At 44.4% G+C, this 19,551-nt stretch overlaps 1 protein-coding gene across 3 annotated transcripts in view; it reads left to right on the top strand.

The window, feature by feature from the left end:
* The window catches only part of LOC118396713 (nuclear receptor ROR-alpha A), a 288,021-nt gene extending 271,975 nt beyond the window's left edge, over positions 1 to 16,046 (top strand). For all 3 annotated transcript variants that reach the window (XM_052465766.1, XM_035791086.2, XM_035791087.2), the window contains 9 exons: positions 2,225 to 2,310; positions 3,963 to 4,104; positions 5,059 to 5,454; positions 6,061 to 6,182; positions 6,312 to 6,444; positions 7,694 to 7,801; positions 8,802 to 8,912; positions 9,194 to 9,306; positions 9,702 to 16,046. In XM_052465766.1, coding sequence (XP_052321726.1) covers positions 2,225 to 2,310; positions 3,963 to 4,104; positions 5,059 to 5,454; positions 6,061 to 6,182; positions 6,312 to 6,444; positions 7,694 to 7,801; positions 8,802 to 8,912; positions 9,194 to 9,306; positions 9,702 to 9,866 — 1,376 coding nt within the window. In that variant the 3' untranslated portion in view covers positions 9,867 to 16,046. The remainder of the gene's footprint in view (positions 1 to 2,224; positions 2,311 to 3,962; positions 4,105 to 5,058; positions 5,455 to 6,060; positions 6,183 to 6,311; positions 6,445 to 7,693; positions 7,802 to 8,801; positions 8,913 to 9,193; positions 9,307 to 9,701) is intronic.
* The last annotated feature ends 3,505 nt before the right edge of the window (positions 16,047 to 19,551 follow it).

Genomic DNA, 19,551 nt, shown 5'->3' with positions numbered 1-19,551 from the left:
GCACCGAGCATTCAGAGGCTTGTGTAGTAGTGTTGTCTGGTGAGGCTGTGTGCATTCAGGGCCTCACTGCTGCAGATAGGGCTTTGTGAGCCATCCTCATCAGTGTGTGCCCAGCCCTGCCGTTTCCACTCCCTCTGCATTCACCTGATGTGGCACAGCCTCTGTCAGGCCTGAGCGAGCATCCAGCCAGCCCTGCCTCTTCAGGGGAGATGAAGGCATCTCGCAGCTACCCTGGGCAGCAATCTAAGCCTGGAGCTCAGAGCCTGGAGCCCGTGGGAAAGCGAGAGGGCTGGAAGTTGGGAGCTGGAAGCTGGGCTCAGAGGAGAGGATTCAGCTACAGACACAGTCAGAGTGACAGCCCTGCACTGCCACCCAGTGGCCAGCGCCCACCAATACAGTCTTGTTTCTCCAACCACAACCCCAGCCAGCCTTAATTACAGCACGCTTCACTTGTTGTGAGTGCATGTCAGAACAAATTATGTTTGTAATGAGGCTGAAAATGTTAAAGGAGTCGCAACACACTGCACCGCTAATGCTCATGCAGGGAGAGCACAAAAACAAACAATGGAGTGCACTGCCCATAATGCCAGTGTTCAAACAGAGATAACCAAAATGACAACCGTCTCGACACAATGCAGAAATTAATAATGATCATTTATAAAGTAACCCTCTCAGCAAGCGTCTCAAAACCTGGCTCCTGGTTTGTTTTCCCTGTAGTCTAGGCAGACTATGGGCATTATCCCCTATTGAACAGCAGGATACCATGTCATCCGAGGTGTTTTCCATATGATAACTGACTGGTGTGTGTGCCACTGCTGTCTTTGACTGAAATGTAGGCTAATTCTGCATCTAGGGGTGAGGTCTTGTTGACTTCTGCAGTGCTAACAGAGCCAGCTAACAGAGATTATTGAATGGAGGGACAGTGTGTATAGTGGTAAAGGGTTGGTGGAACAGCGGCCCTCCCTTGGGCACGCTTCAGGGACACCGACATTATCCACATGACACAACAGACGCTCCCAGGCAGCTGATTAAATGGGCTCTGAGTCCTCTGGATGGAAGACCCATTTGATATGATCAAATTAATTTGAAGGGATTGGATGTGAAGGTGTACTAAAGTAGTACAGAGCTTCTATCTACTCTGGCCTATATGACAGACTCTAGGCCTGATGTATAAAGCTAGGGGAGAGACTGATGTAATACCTTGCCATACTATAATGGATGTAGTACATGTCGCTGGTTTTAGATGTTTAGAATGGGTCATGAGTAAAATTATACATTTTCAGCACTAGTAAGAGTAGGCTGTTTGATAGTGCTCTTTGCTCTGATTTGCTATACTGTATGTGCATTTGGGTAAGGAGTCACTATAGAGCAGGGAAAGAACCCACTGTAATCTTTTCTCAGTGTAGATCAGACAGTATGGTTCGTCTGGCGCTACGGCGTGCTGTAACAATGGCAGTCTGAGATGCTGCACTGTGGAGGAGAGCTGGGTTATAGATAGAGATCTAGTGTGGAGGCAGAGAGAGACGTTGTGTCAGAGGCTGCAGTGATAAAGCATGAGAGCTGTAGGACAGGCTGGGGGTTCTGTGTCTGAGATGCCTCTCTGTGTTCCGCTGCCCTGTGGCCTGCTGCTCTGCTCCTGTGCAGGGGGCCGGGATGGATGAGACCTGTCCCCCCATGACTGTGTCCTCTATGCCCACTAAATCACCCACAGGCCTGTCAGCAGCGGAACACTATCGACCTCACTGAACTCTACTACACTTTACTACTGTCTGAAGTGACAGCCTTCATCCACTCCCACCTCACTGGGCCTCATATAGCTACTCACCATCCCAATAGGAAGGTTATCATTCTTTGTGGCCATACTGGGTTTTCTGCTGGGTATGGAGGGTTTTGAAGTTAAAGAGATAACATTAAGTAATTTTCTCCACTGGGGAATAAGTTCAGTTATGTGGGTGAGTGGTAGTCTGCGTCATTTGTGCCTGAAATGTAAATCGACACTGTGTTTACAGTGGTTGGCTGGTGACTCAGTGAAGATTCAAAATGGCCTCCTTCATGCACGACTCAGTAAATATTCATTTAATGTTGTGTGGAAGTGAGGATTCAAAGCCACTGGATGAGATGTTTTTGAAGCGCAGTGCTCTTTCATGTACCAACATGCTATACATACTGAAGGCGTTTTACTGTGACAGAAAAATGTTGATTTGTTTTATTTTCTTCTCTCCAGCTCAAATCGAAATAATTCCCTGCAAGATCTGTGGAGACAAATCATCAGGCATCCATTACGGTGTGATAACATGTGAGGGCTGTAAGGTAAGCACCTAGACATGTGGGTGTTGGGGTGGGGTGGGGGGACAGGAAGGGTGTTGGGGTGGGGTGGGGTGGGGGACAGGAAGCAGAAAAAGTTGAACTTACAAGGAAATACATTTGAACACGTTGTCTATCTTTTGAAACGATCTTTCGAGAGACGATAAAGTGTAAACTCACAGAGAGCATCATCATTAAAGTGGTCAAGCCATACAGAGGACATCACAGAGCTCCACTGTTAGCAGGACAAAGTGACTCCTCTGCTTTGTACAGACTCTCCCTCTCAGGGACATGCTGCTTCAGTGTTTCTGCTTTGTACAGACTCTCCCTCTCAGGGACATGCTGCTTCAGTGTTTCTGCTTTGTACAGACTCTCCCTCTCAGGGACATGCTGCTTCAGTGTTTCTGCTTTGTACAGACTCTCCCTCTCAGGGACATGCTGCTTCAGTGTTTCTGCTTTGTACAGACTCTCCCTCTCAGGGACATGCTGCTTCAGTGTTTCTGCTTTGTACAGACTCTCCCTCTCAGGGACATGCTGCTTCAGTGTTTCTGCTTTGTACAGACTCTCCCTCTCAGGGACATGCTGCTTCAGTGTTTCTGCTTCTGCTGCAGCTTGCTTTTCCTTCAAATAAAATCAGCAAAAGAAGTGCTTAGAATTTTTGAGGATTTGGGGCTGTTTGCTACAGTATGCTGCTTTTATCGAAGCACGATTTTGTACTGTTTCAAATATACCACCCATTCACAGTGAGGGGGATTTATTTTGTGCTTCTAGTGTATTTTTGTTCCTGTGCTTGTCACTAGGCGAGTCATTAATATTCTTCCAACAGGCACCTTTATTACAGAGAGACAGAAGCTCTTTCAGCTGCTCCTCAGAGTCTGTCTCTCTCTCTCTCGCTCCCTCAGACAAGAGCTAGCTGCCTTGGAGAAACAAAACGCTAAAGAATAAACTGCTGAAATGTATCTTTAATGATTGCTAATTACTCCAGGCAGAGAGGCATTTAATGATATGTGCGAATACAAGAGTTTGGACCATAAATCACAGCATTATTAAAGAGTGCTGCTTGTCACCAGCAGTTCTAGCCTGGTTCCTGTAATGGCTGCCATTATAAAGAAACTCGGCAGCTGTCAGCTGTTTTCTTGTAATTAAACAGCCAATGAGCAGATAATTAAGACATATGTGTATGGAGAAGTGGAGTGGGGCATGTTAATGATGTGCTGGAATCAATTCATTAAGTCAAAGGATGAGGATTCCAATCGGTGTGTGTATGACATCTTTTAGCACTGCACGTGTTGGAGCCCTGTTATTAATCAACACTAATTACACAAACTATAGAAAATACTGTCTACAATTATGATCATACCCAAACACACTACCCCCTGCAATAAACATTGTTAAAACACACCACCCCTTCAATAAAACGACATAGCTCTCTATACAACTGACACTAGAACACAATAGCCTGCAACACAATGGCAGTTCAGTATTCTACATTATTTCAGCAACAACACCCTCAATAGTGATGAATACTGTCAATAAGAACCCAGTTAAACGCAACGTTTAGAGAAATAAAAGCCTATCAGTCATTGGATACAGCAGTACCACTGTGGTTCATATTGTAAGCATGGTTGTCTCCACTCCCTCTCGCTCTCCTGTCTTAGGGCTTCTTCAGGAGGAGTCAGCAGAGCAATGCGGCTTACTCATGCCCCCGTCAGAAGAACTGCCTGATCGACCGCACCAGCCGCAACCGCTGCCAGCACTGCCGGCTGCAGAAATGTCTGGCAGTGGGCATGTCAAGGGACGGTACGTACCACCGTCAACAAGAGGGGAGGGGACAGACACACTTGCAAGACAGGACAACACATGCAAGTGAATAGGGCATTATGGGTAGATAATCCAATTGTTCTATGATATTTTTTTATTGAAAGATAGATGTGACAGATTGTTAAATCATAAACGCCAGAGTGGCTAGAGTAGGGAAGTGTGGACTAGACGAGACAGACGTCACTGTGTAATTTCCACCAGTAACTGGCGTGGCTGTGCAGTAAGTTGGCAGGTGTGACAGAAAGTAGGGTTGATGAACAGAGGGTCGTTAGGAGGTGTCATTAGTGCTGGACTGGTGCAGCTGAGGCGCAGTAATGGAAGCACACAGGTGAGTGTCTATGGGGGAGGAGGGACCTCCTGCTGGGCTGAATTGGGTTGGGCTGGGCTGGAGGGATCAGAGGAGCCTGTAATCAGGCCAGGCCTTCAGAGCCTTTCCGCTGCTCACACACATGGGCACACACACACATGCACACACACACAAGCACACACGCAAACACACACACAATCAGGACAGGCCAAGGTGACTCCTGCATTTACTCAGCACACCAGAGTCCATCTGCCCGCGCTCCCCTCTGCTCCGCTTACTTCCACTCTGTCCACACACGGGCCATCTGACACTCTGCCAGACCCCAGAACTCTGAGCTGAGGCGGCTCACTCTCAGGACCAGCTCTGTTTAGTGTGCAGGGCTCTATTAAACAAACTGTCTCGTGTCTGAGTGGCCTGTAAGCTGTGTAGGTTGTGGAGGTTGCTCTCCCGGGGTAGTGTTGAAGGTTTCTTAATGCTGATTGCTCCACTAATACTTCCTGAAATCACAAATCTTACCTGTTATAGAGAGGCTAAACTGGAGTCACAGGTGAGTGTTACGTCAATGTGTCAGTAGTAAAGGAGAGTCTCTCCCTCCCTCCCTCTCTCCCTCCCTCTCTCACCTACAGCGGTGAAGTTTGGGCGCATGTCGAAGAAGCAGCGGGACAGCCTTTATGCGGAGGTGCAGAAACACCGGCTGCAGCAGGCGCAGCGTGACCACCAGCAGCAGCCCGGCGAGGCCGAGCCACTCACACCCACCTACGGCCTCTCGGCCAATGGCCTCACAGAGCTCCACGACGACCTCAGTGGCTACATGGATGGCCACACCCCCGACGGCAGCAAGCCCGACTCAGCAGTCAGCAGCTTCTACCTGGACATCCAGCCCTCCCCTGACCAGTCCGGCCTGGACATCAACGGCATCAAGCCCGAGCCCATCTGCGACTTCGCCCCCGGCTCAGGCTTCTTCCCCTACTGCTCCTTTACCAACGGAGAGACATCCCCCACTGTGTCCATGGCTGAGCTAGGTGAGGAGCAAGGGGGAGATGGGAGAGGAGAAGGGGGAGGAGGAGGGAGAACAACTCAACCATGGGGCAAATGACACAAAGGTTGCTTAAAATAGCAGGCGGTTGGAGACTCATCTCCAACACTCATTAAAAGAGCCTCTTTTTTGTAATTAGTTTCCATTAATTAGGGCCAATCAGGATCCAGCAGGGCACGCATCTGGGGAAATCATTTTTTTTAGGCTCCCCTGTGCCTTGGAACTCCTTTTAACAGATGTGTTTTCAAAACCATTTAAATTCTTATACTCAATATTTCTCTCTGAGCAAATGTGACCTTTGTTTCAATGAGTAATATTGTGCAGCCGACCGCCCCTCCTCCCCGTGCATAACTAGATTGGGTTTGGCAGAACCTTCAGCTGGGAGCTTCCTGGAGGCAGTAAAAGGAAATGTCAACAAGCGTCTTCCCAGTCAAATAAAGCCCAAGCTCTCCACCTCCTAGTTGAAGCTTGTAAATAAATCATATTTTCATGTGGCATAGTTCATCTGTGAGCTACTCCCATTCCCCTTGAGCAGCGTTCAGGTCTGACACTGTTGTGATGTGCTGTGCTGTGCTGTTTGGTTGTGTTGCAGAGCACCTGGCCCAGAACATCTCCAAGTCTCACATGGAGACGTGTCAGTACCTGAGAGAGGAGCTGCAGCAGATGACCTGGCAGGCCTTCCTGCAGGAGGAGATGGAGAGCTACCAGACCAAGGTACCATCACTACCACAAAGCAGTACTCACACTAGAACTGCTTTACCTGCCTCACTGTTCTACAAACACAACAGAGCTAATCCCATCTGTTCTACAGCAGATAACCCTTTTCTCTTTCCGTCCCTCTAGCCCCGAGAGGTCATGTGGCAGCTGTGTGCTATCAAAATCACAGAGGCCATCCAGTACGTGGTGGAGTTTGCCAAGCGGATCGACGGCTTCATGGAGCTGTGTCAGAACGATCAGATAGTGCTGCTGAAAGCAGGTATGACAGCCCGTCAACACGGCTCACCGCCGTCTCTCCCCCACCACCCCTCAAACTCCCGTCTCCCCCTCAGGCGTTGTCACAAGGGCGTAGCTGACCTGACTTCACAAAGCCTCCTTCACAGACTGACTGTGTTTCACAAAGCCAGGAGACTCCACCCTGCCTGCCTCCTCCCTCTGTCCCTCCGTTCCTGTCCCTCTGCTGTATAACAGGACACAGGCTTATCGGCATTAGAGCAGGGAACATCAACAAGTTTTTATTGAACGGATGGGCAGGGGGCTGGAACATAATTACAAATCATTTGTAAACTGTAAATTGATCGCAAGAAGCCCAAACAGATATAATATTTGACTAAAACATAGTCATTTCAAACCTTGCTTACATTTGTATACGATCACATACAGTTTATCTCTCTATTATGCGTGGGAATACCTTGGAACAGATTTCCAGAATTAAAATCACTTGGAGAGGATTTGCTGGTTTTTATGTGCAACAAGAAAATAATGATACAAAAATAAATACACTTGTAACGTTATTTTTATATCTTTTTGTTCAGAAAACTTGGGGGAAGAAATAAAATCACCCACGGGCTGCCAGTTGGGGAACCCTGCATTAGAGGGACTACAGTTTTACCTGAGCTGAGACACTAGCTAGATGCCACGTTGACCACACACACACACACACACACACACACACACACACACACACACACACACACACACACACACACACACACACACACACACACACACACACACACACACACACACACACACACACACACACACACACACACACACACACACACCAGCCTCCTGTGGGTATTACCCTGGGATTTTATTTGCATTAACACTGCCAATAGTAATAATGAAATGGTGACAGAGATCCCTTGTCTACCGTGACATTTTAAACCAGTGCTGCCTCATAAAGCGCAGTAACAGCTTCTATTACATCTCTTTTATCCTCTGATCCAGTCCCACACAGCGCAGCAGTATACAGCATCATGTTTCAAAATCCTTTCTTATAGGGGGAGAGAAAGATGTGTATAAATGGAATTATATGACTTGTTCCATGTCATGGGTTTCTGTTTAAAAGGAATAAGGGGTATAACACGTAAATGACAGAGGAGAAAACACAAAATACTGCATATGATGTGTTGGGCCTATAGTGATGCCTGACTGGCAACTCTAACTGGATCTGTAGAAGAGAAGAACCCAGGTTTAGCATGATGTTATTTCTGTCTCTGCAGGCTCTTTGGAGGTTGTGTTTGTGAGAATGTGCCGTGCCTTCGACTCTCAAAACAACACAGTCTATTTCGATGGAAAGTATGCTGGGCCTGATGTGTTTAAGTCATTAGGTAAGTGCTCCAAATGTTCAACCCTGTGCACGTGTGTGCGGTGCAGTGTGGCGTGCACGTGTGTGTGTTTGTGTAAGCATGCATTGCTTTATATAACAGTCAAAGTTGGCGTATCTCTTTATGTCCCTCCACAAAGTTCTGAGGTCCAGGAAGCTAACACTGAGAACTCATCCTTGCCTCACCTGGATCTCTCCTCTCCCCAGTGGATACATATGGCAGAATAGAGTTGTTACTGAGCCACTGCTGCTGCATATGGCTCCTGTTAAGATGGAATAAAGAAATCCAGTTTGCTTTTTGGGAGAGTTATATCAAAACCATCATTGAAAGCGCCATAGAATATGGCAGGTGTAAGCAAATAGCATTTGCTTTTGAATGCCATTGTCATTACTAAGACACTCCACAGTGTATTTTCCCTTGCATCCAAATGCCTTTGGAGGAAACGAATGTGTCCTTGCGGCAGTGTGAAAGTGTAGTATGAAAGCCTAAACAGATCTGTGTGTGTGTGTTGTGTATGCACAATCGTGCGTGTGTGCAAGACAGAAGAGTAACAATGCTGTGCTATTCAGTGTCATGAGTGTGACCTCCCTTACAAGCCTCCCAGTGTCAGTCAGTCAGACAGTCAGTCAGTAAGACAGTCAGTCAGACACTGCTCCAGATAGAGAAGAGGCTCGGGCCTGGGGAGGCAGAGCGATGGGGTTCCAGAGCTGCACTGGCATCAGCCTGTCTCCCACAATCCTCAATAATTGATCTAACTAAAAGACTCATTAGTGACCTCATTCTGGGTTGTGTAATGCCACCAAACTGCCAGAATGTGACTAGTCTGGGAGGGGAAAGTCAGTAAAAGCATTGCCAGTTCTGCCTCAGACGCTCCCCTGTGCTGTCAGTGCACTGCACCTCCTCTCTCTGCCTGTGTGCCTTTCTCCCAATAAAGATCAAGAGTGAGACTGCCTCATCCTCATCCCCAACCATCTCTCTGTGTCTGTATCCTTTGCTGTGGCAGGCTGTGACGACTTGATCAGCTCCGTCTTCGAGTTTGGGAAGAACTTGTGTTCTATGCACCTGTCTGAGGATGAGATTGCCCTGTTCTCCGCGTTCGTGTTGATGTCTGCAGGTAGGTGTCACTGGCAGTACAAACACAAGCGGGCGGGGGGGGTGGGGGGGGGGGCAGACATGCATATATACACTGCTGGGTCTCTTATTTACCTTCTTACCCTGAAACTACTCTAAACAAACTTCCATTGAAAACCATCCATCCAGCATGTTCCTCAATTAGACACAGAGGTCAGTCATCAGTATTACTGATTGCTGTCTTACTGAGTATTACACTTTTATCCACAGTAGATTCAGAAAACCTTGTAGTGATGATAATGGGTGTGTTTCTTCTCTGCGTAGACCGGTCCTGGCTCCAGGAGAAGGTGAAGGTGGAGAAACTCCAACAGAAGATCCAGCTGGCACTGCAGCATGTCCTGCAGAAGAACCACAGAGAGGACGGCATACTCACCAAGGTACACCCACTGTCTGTCTACACACCCACTCTCATCCACCGCATCTCTCTGTCATCTCACAGAAGGACAGTATATAGAACGTAACTCTACTGAAGCATCAAAGATTGTGTACAGTAATGCAGTTATCCACTATTGAACAAACATTATTTTAAATCAAGTAGTACATTTCAGAGTTGGCATTAGATTTTTGGAGCAGAGATACACAGATACTGTATGTAAGAAAGGTGTACAAGCACCATAAGGTGAGGTGTCAAGATTTCCCCCTGGTGTGTGCCTGTATCAGTATTTACCGGTCAGTTTGTGACAGTGAATGAAGAGATTTTCATGAGATCTCCATGTCCTTGCCTTACTGTGAATCTAAATAACAGCCTGCCTCTTTTCTTTTCCCAACGCAGTTGATATGCAAGGTGTCAACACTGCGAGCGCTGTGCAGCAGGCATACAGAGAAGCTGACGGCTTTCAAAGCAATATACCCAGACATTGTGCGTGCCCACTTCCCCCCCTTATATAAGGAGCTCTTTGGATCGGACTTTGAGCAGTCCATGCCCGTTGACGGGTAGCCAGCAGCCTTGCCAGGTGCCAGCGTGGCCACCGTGGGGAATGTCATGGGGAGCATGAATCTGAGACACTTTAACGGTGCCCTGCACATACCAGGACGGCCGGCACGCTGCACACTTTTCTTTCTTTTTTTTCTTGAGGGGAGGGTTGTGGGTGTTTGATTCTCTCCATTTATTTAATTGGGATTAGTTGTCTCTGTTTGGAACCCAGGTGGGACTCTAAGCCCCAGGGACATGAAGAGAAGTTGGAGACAATGCTTCCTCTCTGGATGAACTTGACTCTCTCATGCACATCATTCCAGCATGTTCCCAGGATGTCTCACACTGATTAGCACTCATTGTTTTGACTTGTTTCTACAAAATAGAATTGACTGTATAGAGAAAATTATATTGAATTTGGCTATGCACATGCCTAACCTGAAAATCCCCTCAGCACCAATGATCTGGCTCTCCACTTCCCCTCTGGAGCTCCAATGTCCAATGTCTTATTGCATTGGAAAACAGATCCATGTCAATATTTATTTGTTATTAAATCTATACTGTATCATATACCCTAATGAAGATAGCTGTCTGGGCATGTGTACCCTCCATTAATCCTTGGTAAAGATCACGTTAGAATCTCCTAACGGAAATGTATTGCTGCTAATGTGCATGTCCTGGTCAAGTTCAGCCCCTGTTCTCCTGTGTTCAGTTGTATGTTTGGAATGCAGTGCTTAGAATGAAAACTCGCAGTGACTTTGAGAGAGGCTCCGTCTGCGTGGCAATGTAAACGGCACCTCTCTATGGACAATCGTCTAAAAGGAAAAGTAGAATTCTGGTAATTCTAGTCAAAACGCAATGATTTTAGCTGTCAAAGACTCCATCCATCATGGTTGCTTAGAGAAATCATGCAAGGCCATCTGCTATTGAACCTTGTGTGGACAGATGCCCTGGAGAAACATTGGGCACCACCACAACGATAGGGGTCCATCCCACCTGTTTTATAATATACTACAGGGTATACGGTCATAAGTACTTACTATACAAAAAAAGTCATGTTTATAGATTCTATTTTAAATAACATGTATGAAATTAGTAGTCTGACTTCTTAATTGTTGAATTGATAAGGCACTTTTATTTGCACCTTTCTTTAATTTAAGACGTGTATATTACCTAGTGATGTGTTGCATGTGCACAAGAAATACCAGTTGAACCATGGTCACAGAGGCTTGTCCTTGGAGCTGCAGACACTGCTGGTCTGGGTGGGGGTTGGTTTGTTTAGGTTAGGTTAGTTTGGTTAGTTTGGGTTTGCCTGTGAGATGGCTAGCATGGTATGGTCTGGAGAGGCAGGCAGGTCACATTCACCCCATCACCTATTAGCATAACACCCCCGACACACATGCATACAATCTCAAACAAAAGCACACATGAACCTGGTACTCAAGCTGTTTGCTCGTTTGTGCTCAGTCCAACGTCTCCATCTAGTGGAGAGTAGCGACACAGCAGGCCAGGTGATGGAGGTCTTCAGAAATATAATGCCTATGAGAGAGCGGTCCACACACAGCCCTCTCTGACCAGCTGTTGATCCATCTTGTTAGCCTCACACGTAAGCATGTTTGTGGAGGAGTGATTGTGACTGTCTCTTCCCTAAGGCCTCTGCCCAGCTATGACATTTGTTATGGGACAGAAAGGGGAAGAAGGAATTGTAATATTCAAAGCCTTGTCTGGTAGTAAAGCTTCTATTTTTGTAACATGTATAGTGAATTAAACTCATGAAAGAGAGGGGGAGAGAAAGAGAAGTCAGGTAGCACTTACTATATTCCCGCAATAATTAGAGAAGCTGTTGTTTGTAGTGTATGACTAGGAAAGAAACATGACAATGGTAGAACAAGTGCTATCGTCAATGCTTCGTTGTCGTGGTTCTGTTTTTTTTTGTGTGTCTTTCTTGTCAGTGTGGTAGACAAGCGGTAGAAAAAAAACCTGGATGTGCCATACAGTAGTTTCTGCTCCTGCGCTGCCGTCTACCTGTCCATAATATAGAATGGATTGATCTGACATTCCAAAAAACTCAGTGGTGGCTTGTATAGAATTCCCATTATAATCCTGATATCCCTTTAGATTACCCAACACAGCATGGTTACAGTTTTGACACAACCCTTACCATAGTGGTTTGGTTTGTTTTTCTGTTTGCACACCATGATTCCTCTGCTGTGCAATGTGTACAAGACAGAAAGTCTTGTGTTGTCACCCCTCAGGGAAGAGTTGTTTCACGCTTTCTGTTTGAAATTGTTCCTGTTGTGATGTTGGTCCTCATTAGGTAGAGTTCATGTGTTGTTCAGGGATGTTCGATAATAAGTGGTTCAGAAGAACATGTAGAATTCATTGCTGAGTCATATTTCCCATTGCTGATGGACAGTACTTAAGGAGCTGTTGGCTAAGCACCAGAAATTCTAACTATGCCCTAGAAGTCAATCTCATAATAAACACAAACTTTATTTTCCCATTTTTACAGTCAGTTTTCCCATTGGCCATACAGAATATGTTTTATTTGATATGCAGTTTATTTATATTGCATACAATTCCAATAATAACATACTACATTTGGACTAATATGGTGTCACCAGGGTCAATGTCACCAATTTATGATTACCCTCTTTGTTAGATAAACCAAATATACTTACGCAATATTAAATATTTCTTCTTTAGGCTGTATTAATGCTGTACCTAAGTAATAATCTCTGTAATGGTCCAAAGTTATTTGGATATGTATTGGTCTAGGTGAAAACCAGTAGCCTCAGACTACTAACCAGTGAAACCCAGTCTGTCTCAACCAGTGATTGACAATCCAGGTGACAGTGGGCCTGGCCTGTGGCCCAGTGGGAGAGATATGGATGCTCAGGGAGTTAACAGACAGACAGAAAAAGACAGACAGACAGGGGAAGCAGCATATTCTCAGCCAAGAACTATGTGGTAGCTTTGTGCAACTATTACGGGTTTCTGCCGGGAAGCCACTAGAGTGGAATCCCATTTCCTGAAACACAGATGTCATTCTCTGTCTCTATATCGATCAAACTGGTCCTAAATTAAAGGTCTCTTTGTCAAGCAATTGCAGCATCAACCCAGAACAAAAAGCAGTCATTTCTTACCACTTTCTGTTCACTGTGTTGTTATGTCCTTCTTGTCTATGTTCCGTATACAGTTTGTTAGCCGTATTGATTAGACAATGGGGATAAATCTGAGGCATTGGATCCTTTGTGTCTGTGACTCTTTCAACAAACATCTCTGCACCCACATGGTGTGGGAGGATAAGTCATCATGCATGCTGTCATTTGAGACATGGTTAGCAAAGGATCACTGAGTCTGCTAGTCTATCAATGTAAATAACACCTTCTGCTCCTTCTGTCTCTGCTCTCTGTGGCACTCGTGTAAACAAGCAATAGTGTGCGTGTGTGTAAGTGTGTTTGTTTACTCACTGTGTGCATAAGACAAACCCCAGACAAGGCTTTTTAATAAACTAAGAGGAACAGGGTTATGTGGATGAGGAGTCTTAAGGCTTAGTGTTCCCTGGATTTGAAAGGTTTCGGTAACACTGAGATTGATCCATCCCGTGTAGCGCTCAAGTGTTATAAGCATGACATAATGCCTCTATACAATTTATAGTCCTTCAAAGCGCACTGGGGCAAATGACTAACCACTCAGTCGTATGTGTTCAGTGCAGAATAATTGTTATGAAAAGAGACAGCAAACAACTCAGCATTCTGCTTGTCATACGTGTTATGTTGATGCTTTGACTGCCTGAGGCATGGGACTCCTATTTATTTGCCTTAGAATATAGATTGTAATGATAGGTGTAATGTCATGTTTACAACTGTGCCGTCTTTTGAAGTTTTAAAGTGTTACCCAGATCTATCAGTCAATTTCATAGCATTTTAACAATACTCTCATCTTCCAAAGCACATCTGATACAGTTTTAAGATAACAATACATTTTAGAATATAGTTTAAAAAAAAACACAAAAAAAAAGTTTTTGGAAAAAAAAAACTTCTAGCCATAAACGAATGTCAAGCAATAATATATGTGGTGTATTATTTGTTATTTTGTGCTTAGGCTTTGGACATCTGCATGTAAATACACCTCTAATTTATCACTTTTTAATTTGTGTTATTTTGTTCTGGTTGTTTTTGTTTCGTCTGTATATTTGACTGGTTCTGTTCCCAGGTGGAGGTTAACAACCACATATGGCCTGGCCTGTATATATTCATTTCTCTCTCTTTCTCTCTCCCTCATCATCTGCTTTTAATCCACAATATTTAATGTTAATTATTGATCACATGTATAAAGGTAACTTTGTAACTTCATTCTGTATAGGTAAGAAGAAAATACTGCTACTAAGGCCTACTCAGTGCAAATATGTATCAGTTTATCAAATACACCATGCTGTACAATATCTCTGTTTTTAGTATGCTTCTCTCCTTTAGAATTCGTTTGATAGAGGTAGGGTGTGCCAACATTTATTTTGTGTTATTCTGATGTGTGGTGCTTGTGGACAATGTCCTGATTCCTAGACTAGGAAACCCTATTAGTTCATTCATTTCATTGAGTATTGGTGCATTATTTGATATTAGGACTCAATAAATAATCATGATAATGATTATGATAGTGGTAAATGTACTTCAATACCCAGCCAGTACCTGTATCAGTGTGCTAGTCCTGGGATAAGGCTCTTATTTCCTTCTCACTTTAAAATTATTAGTGAATCCAGTATCTGCTAATTAACAGGCTATTTAAGGTTGCTTTTCTGATTTCTGAAAAAAAAAAAAATCTGCAGGCTGAAACAGCAGTATTGTGTTTTTATTTGTTCTGATTGTAAAAACCACTTGCTGAAGCTGTAGCTGGTCATACTGGCAAATGCTGAGTATTTACCTTTTAGCTGTGTAGTACTTTACTTAAAAGTACTGTGCAATTGTCCATTTAACATGGTCATTTTATAGCTTCTTGATTTCAAAGTTAGACTGCCCTGAAACATTAGTTTCTTGAGACCAGCTTAGAACTTTGGCACCACAGTTGTGCTGTTATTACAAATGTACATGAAAAATATCTCCATTAGAGGCTACAAGTTTATTGAACCTTTTTCTTTTCACTCTGTAGCAAATATCAGCCAGTATATGCTTGCAATAATACACAATGTACTACACTGAGTGCCTCTCAGTGTTACATGATGCATAAATGGTACAATTTGTTTTGTTTTCCAAACATGTACTCAACTGACAATGTATTTGCACAAGTAGGTGAACTCTGTCACTCATGTGTTTCAACGTTTTCATATTCTGTCATTATAAGTAATAGATCATTTCCTTGTTTATTTAAGGCACCATGATAGATATTAGAGTTAATAGAAATACGTTTCTCCCTCTTATCTGAGTAGCGTAACTGGGAAGGGTGTAATGCAAAATGGTAAAATCGATGATTTACATTCTGGCTGACAATATTGCATAAAAGATGACCTGCTGAACCAGGTTCTGGATTTTACAAAAGAATGGACAATCCACATAGATGTTTTTCACTTTGTTTTATGATCATAACATTTTGATTTCTTTATTGAGAACAGAAAATTGACTAATGCATTGTATTTCAACTATTCATATGTGTATGCAAAATATGCATACAACACATCTGAATTTCTTTAATGTTCTGTGTTTAATGTGAGCTCAAGGGGTTGGGGTAACTTAATATGAGGGTGGTGTGTGGGTGGGATATTTCTTCATGCGAAAGAAGTTTGAACTGTGGGGAAAAAAAGAAACCAGTGTGTGGTTGTCACAAATTTTTAAGTCACATGTTTGCTACTGATCTTACGATGGGAACAGATGATCATGTACCTTTTTATCCAGCTCTTCTGAACTCTCTTTAGCAGGTAGTCTATTCACAAAAGTAGTCTTGCTCCTTCTTGTCTGATTCTTAAATATGGAAATAAGTATTTTGATTCATTTTGTAAATACAGCTGTAAAGAAAAATAAGAAATGTAATGTTGTCTTTTAAATACTTTCCATTCTAATATGAATGTTGTTATATTGTACTTAGAAACTGTACCTTTAATATTACCTTTATTAAAAGTGCATTGGACACATCGATTTTAGATGTGCTTTATGTGCTGTTATCCCATAATAAAATTTACCGCTTGTAATGGGCTGTTCATTTCTGTCTGCCTCTGTATTGTCGGTCTCTTTTTATACACTACACAGGTTCCCTAGGCCTGCCTACCTGATACAGGCCTGGGTTAAGATCAGCAGTAAATTGCGTTAGCCAACAAGCTTTTCATTGCTTTTGTTTAGAAGGTGTGTTAGAGCTATCAAATCTGTGACCGGCTGCTCTTGCGTTCATGGTCGTGAAACCACACCCGTCATTATTTCCCAGCCCCACTAGAAGTTCAGATCGAGAAAGTGTAGCCTTAAAAAATATTACACTCAAATAAAAAATAATGCATGTAAATAAGAGGGATTTATGTCAGCCTAATTATTTTACATTGACATTCTAGTCATTTAGCAGACACTCTTATGTTGAGCGACTTAAAGTAGTGAATACATTTCATACTTTTTTTGTTTCGTACTCGTGCTGTAGATTACATCACACATGCCAGTGTTCGAATTTGTAACAGCTGAATGGGATTTCTACAAAGGCGACTCGGTGCATCAAATGGCAATATCCGCAAAAGATATCGCTAGGGGCGGATTGTGGATTTGACAGCTCTAACGCAATTACACCTCCGACACCCCTAAACAAAGCAATTAAAAGCTATGCGCTTGTCGACTAACAAGGGTTACCACTCAATCTGATTGAATCCAGGCCTAAATCCTATTTATGTTTCCTATCTTATACTCCAAGTGTGGGAATTAATTGAATGTAAGTGGAAATAAGAGGCGAACCATGCCAACAGAATAGACTGTTCACCAGCCTTATTGGCGTTGTAATGAAGCCAGCGTCCAGCAGATGGAGACATCTCTGTCTGGAATTAATGCACACTGACCCTAACCAATGAGCTACATAATGCATAATTGACCCAAACCCTACAATTAATGTACACTACTCATGGGGTATTGATAAGTCACTTAGAAAGGCAGGCATGCAGACAGGTAGTGAAACCGGCCTTTACCATCAGGATCTAACTGAGGATCTTGACTGAATTGGTGTGTGTTGGAGTACTGTGTGTACTTTGGTAGTTAATATTTACATGCAGAATTTTTTTTAATAATAAAAGGTGAGTAAATAAACATACAGTGGAGGGCATTATTTTCCATGGAGGGCCACATTAGAATTTATTTTTGTGGGCCAGAATCATATTACAGGATTACACCTCATGTGTATGACTGTGTTGACAGATATACCTACTGTAAATCACATCCAGATATGCTACTTATTTTACTTTTTAACAGAAATACAGAAATTAATCACATCCATATTCTCATTTTGGTAGGTATTTTCATTATTAAATATGCAATGAACTACATGGAGGGGAAATACACAGTGCATTCAGTACCATGGACAGAACTCTTGTTAATGGGTATGTTCAAAAACACAAGAAGGAGAGAGAGCTCAACATTACATTTAAACTACTCAATCAGTGTGAGGAGTGAAGTCTCTGACAGGCATTGACTGGAGTTGTGAAGTCAGGTATAGTTTCTGACATTGCAATGCAGAGGATTACTGAGATGTGAGAGTCAGTAAGAGATGACCTGTGCCTTGACTTGTTATATTTCATCACTGAAAATGTCTGTTCACATACATAGGTTGACCCAAACAGTACAAACATCTTCTGAGCATGACTCCTAATCTTTGGAAAGTTTTGTTCATTGAGAGATGCATAGAACCTCATCAGTGACATTGTTTTGAATAGTTCTCCAGTCACTGCATCAGACTGAAGATCGATAAGCTCAAGTTGCAGGTCAGTGGGAGCGTTATCCACATTGAAGGTGAAAGGAGAATAAACCAACAGCATGTCATTTTCCAACACTTTGAAATCCTCAAAACGAAGAGAAAACTCACTGTTCAAAGCACGCAGCAGCGATGCATACTTCTCCCGCTGGTCATCTGATAGGGAACAGACTAGTAGTGTCGGAAGGTGGGTGACATTGTTGGCTTCTACTTGGAAGGTAGGTCAGGAGGAGTAATTCTCCATTGATGGATATGACAAGGCTGTAAATCTGATGTGCAAAAAGGCCCTTCCTTTGTAGTTTGGAATTGAGTTCATTCATGAGAGCCATGATTGTAACGGCTCTCTTCTATCTCCTCCTCTGACGAAGAGGTGGAACAAGGATCGGACCAAAATGCAGTGTGATGATGATTCATAATATATTTTAATGAAGGAAAAACTATACATGCAGAAACTACAAAAATAATGAAATGAAATAATGAAAACCGAAACAGCCCTATCTAGTGCAAACACAAAGACAGGAACAATCACCCACGAAACACTCAAAGAATATGGCTGCCTAAATATGGTTCCCAATCAGAGACAACGAAAATCACCTGCCTCTGATTAAGAACCGCCTCAAGGCAACCATAGACTTTCCTAGACAACCCTACTCAGCCACAATCCCAATACCTACAAAAAAACAATACAAAAACACACCACAAAATAAACCCATGTCACACCCTGGCCTGACCAAATAAATGAAGACAAACATACATACTTCGACCAGGGCGTGACAGAACCCACTCCCGGACGCACATCAAAACAATAGGGAGGGTCCGGGTGGGCGTCTGTCCATGGTGGCGGCTCCGGCTCGGGACGTGGACCCCACTCCATCAATGTCTTAATTCCTCCCCCTCGCGTCCTAGGATAGTCCACCCTCGCCGCCGACCATGGCCTAGTAGTCCTCACCCAGAACCCCACTGGACTGAGGGGCAGCTCGGGACTGAGGGGCAGCTCGGGACTGAGGGGAAGCTCGGGACTGAGGGGAAGCTCGGCACTGAGGGGAAGCTCGGCACTGAGGGGAAGCTCGGCACTGAGGGGAAGCTCGGCACTGAGGGAAGCTCGGCACTGAGAGGAAGCTCGGCACTGAGAGGAAGCTCAGCACTGAGAGGAAGCTCAGCACTGAGAGGAAGCTCAGGCAGGTAGTTGGCTCCGGCAGATCCTGGCTGGCTGGCGGATCTGGAAGAGTCTGGTTGACTGGCGGATCTGGAAGTGTCTGGTTGACTGGCAGATCTGGAAGAGTCTGGCTGACTGGCAGATCTGGAAGATCATGGCTGACTGGCAGATCTGGAAGATCATGGCTGACTGGCGGATCTGGAAGATCATGGCTGACTGGCGGATCTGGAAGATCATGGCTGACTGGCGGATCTGGAAGATCATGGCTGACTGGCGGATCTGGAAGATCATGGCTGACTGGCGGATCTGGAAGATCATGGCTGACTGGCGGATCTAGCTGCTCTGGCTGCTCCATGCAGACTGGCAGCTCTGGCTGCTCCATGCAGACTGGCAGCTCTGGCTGCTCCATGCAGACTGGCAGCTCTGGCTGCTCCATGCAGACTGGCAGCTCCATGCAGACTGGCAGCTCCATGCAAACTGGCAGCTCTGGCTGCTCCATGCAGACTGGCAGCTCTGGCTGCTCCATGCAGACTGGCAGCTCTGGCTGCTCCATGCAGACTGGCAGCTCTGGCTGCTCCATGCAGACTGGCAGCTCAGGCTGCTCCATGCAGGCTGGCAGCTCTGGCT

Source organism: Oncorhynchus keta, chromosome 17 (assembly GCF_023373465.1).
Source record: "Oncorhynchus keta strain PuntledgeMale-10-30-2019 chromosome 17, Oket_V2, whole genome shotgun sequence".
In the NCBI taxonomy this organism is placed as follows: domain Eukaryota; kingdom Metazoa; phylum Chordata; class Actinopteri; order Salmoniformes; family Salmonidae; genus Oncorhynchus; species Oncorhynchus keta.
The sequence above is the reverse complement of the archived record's forward strand: the minus strand, read 5'-3'. Positions and strand labels throughout refer to the sequence as shown.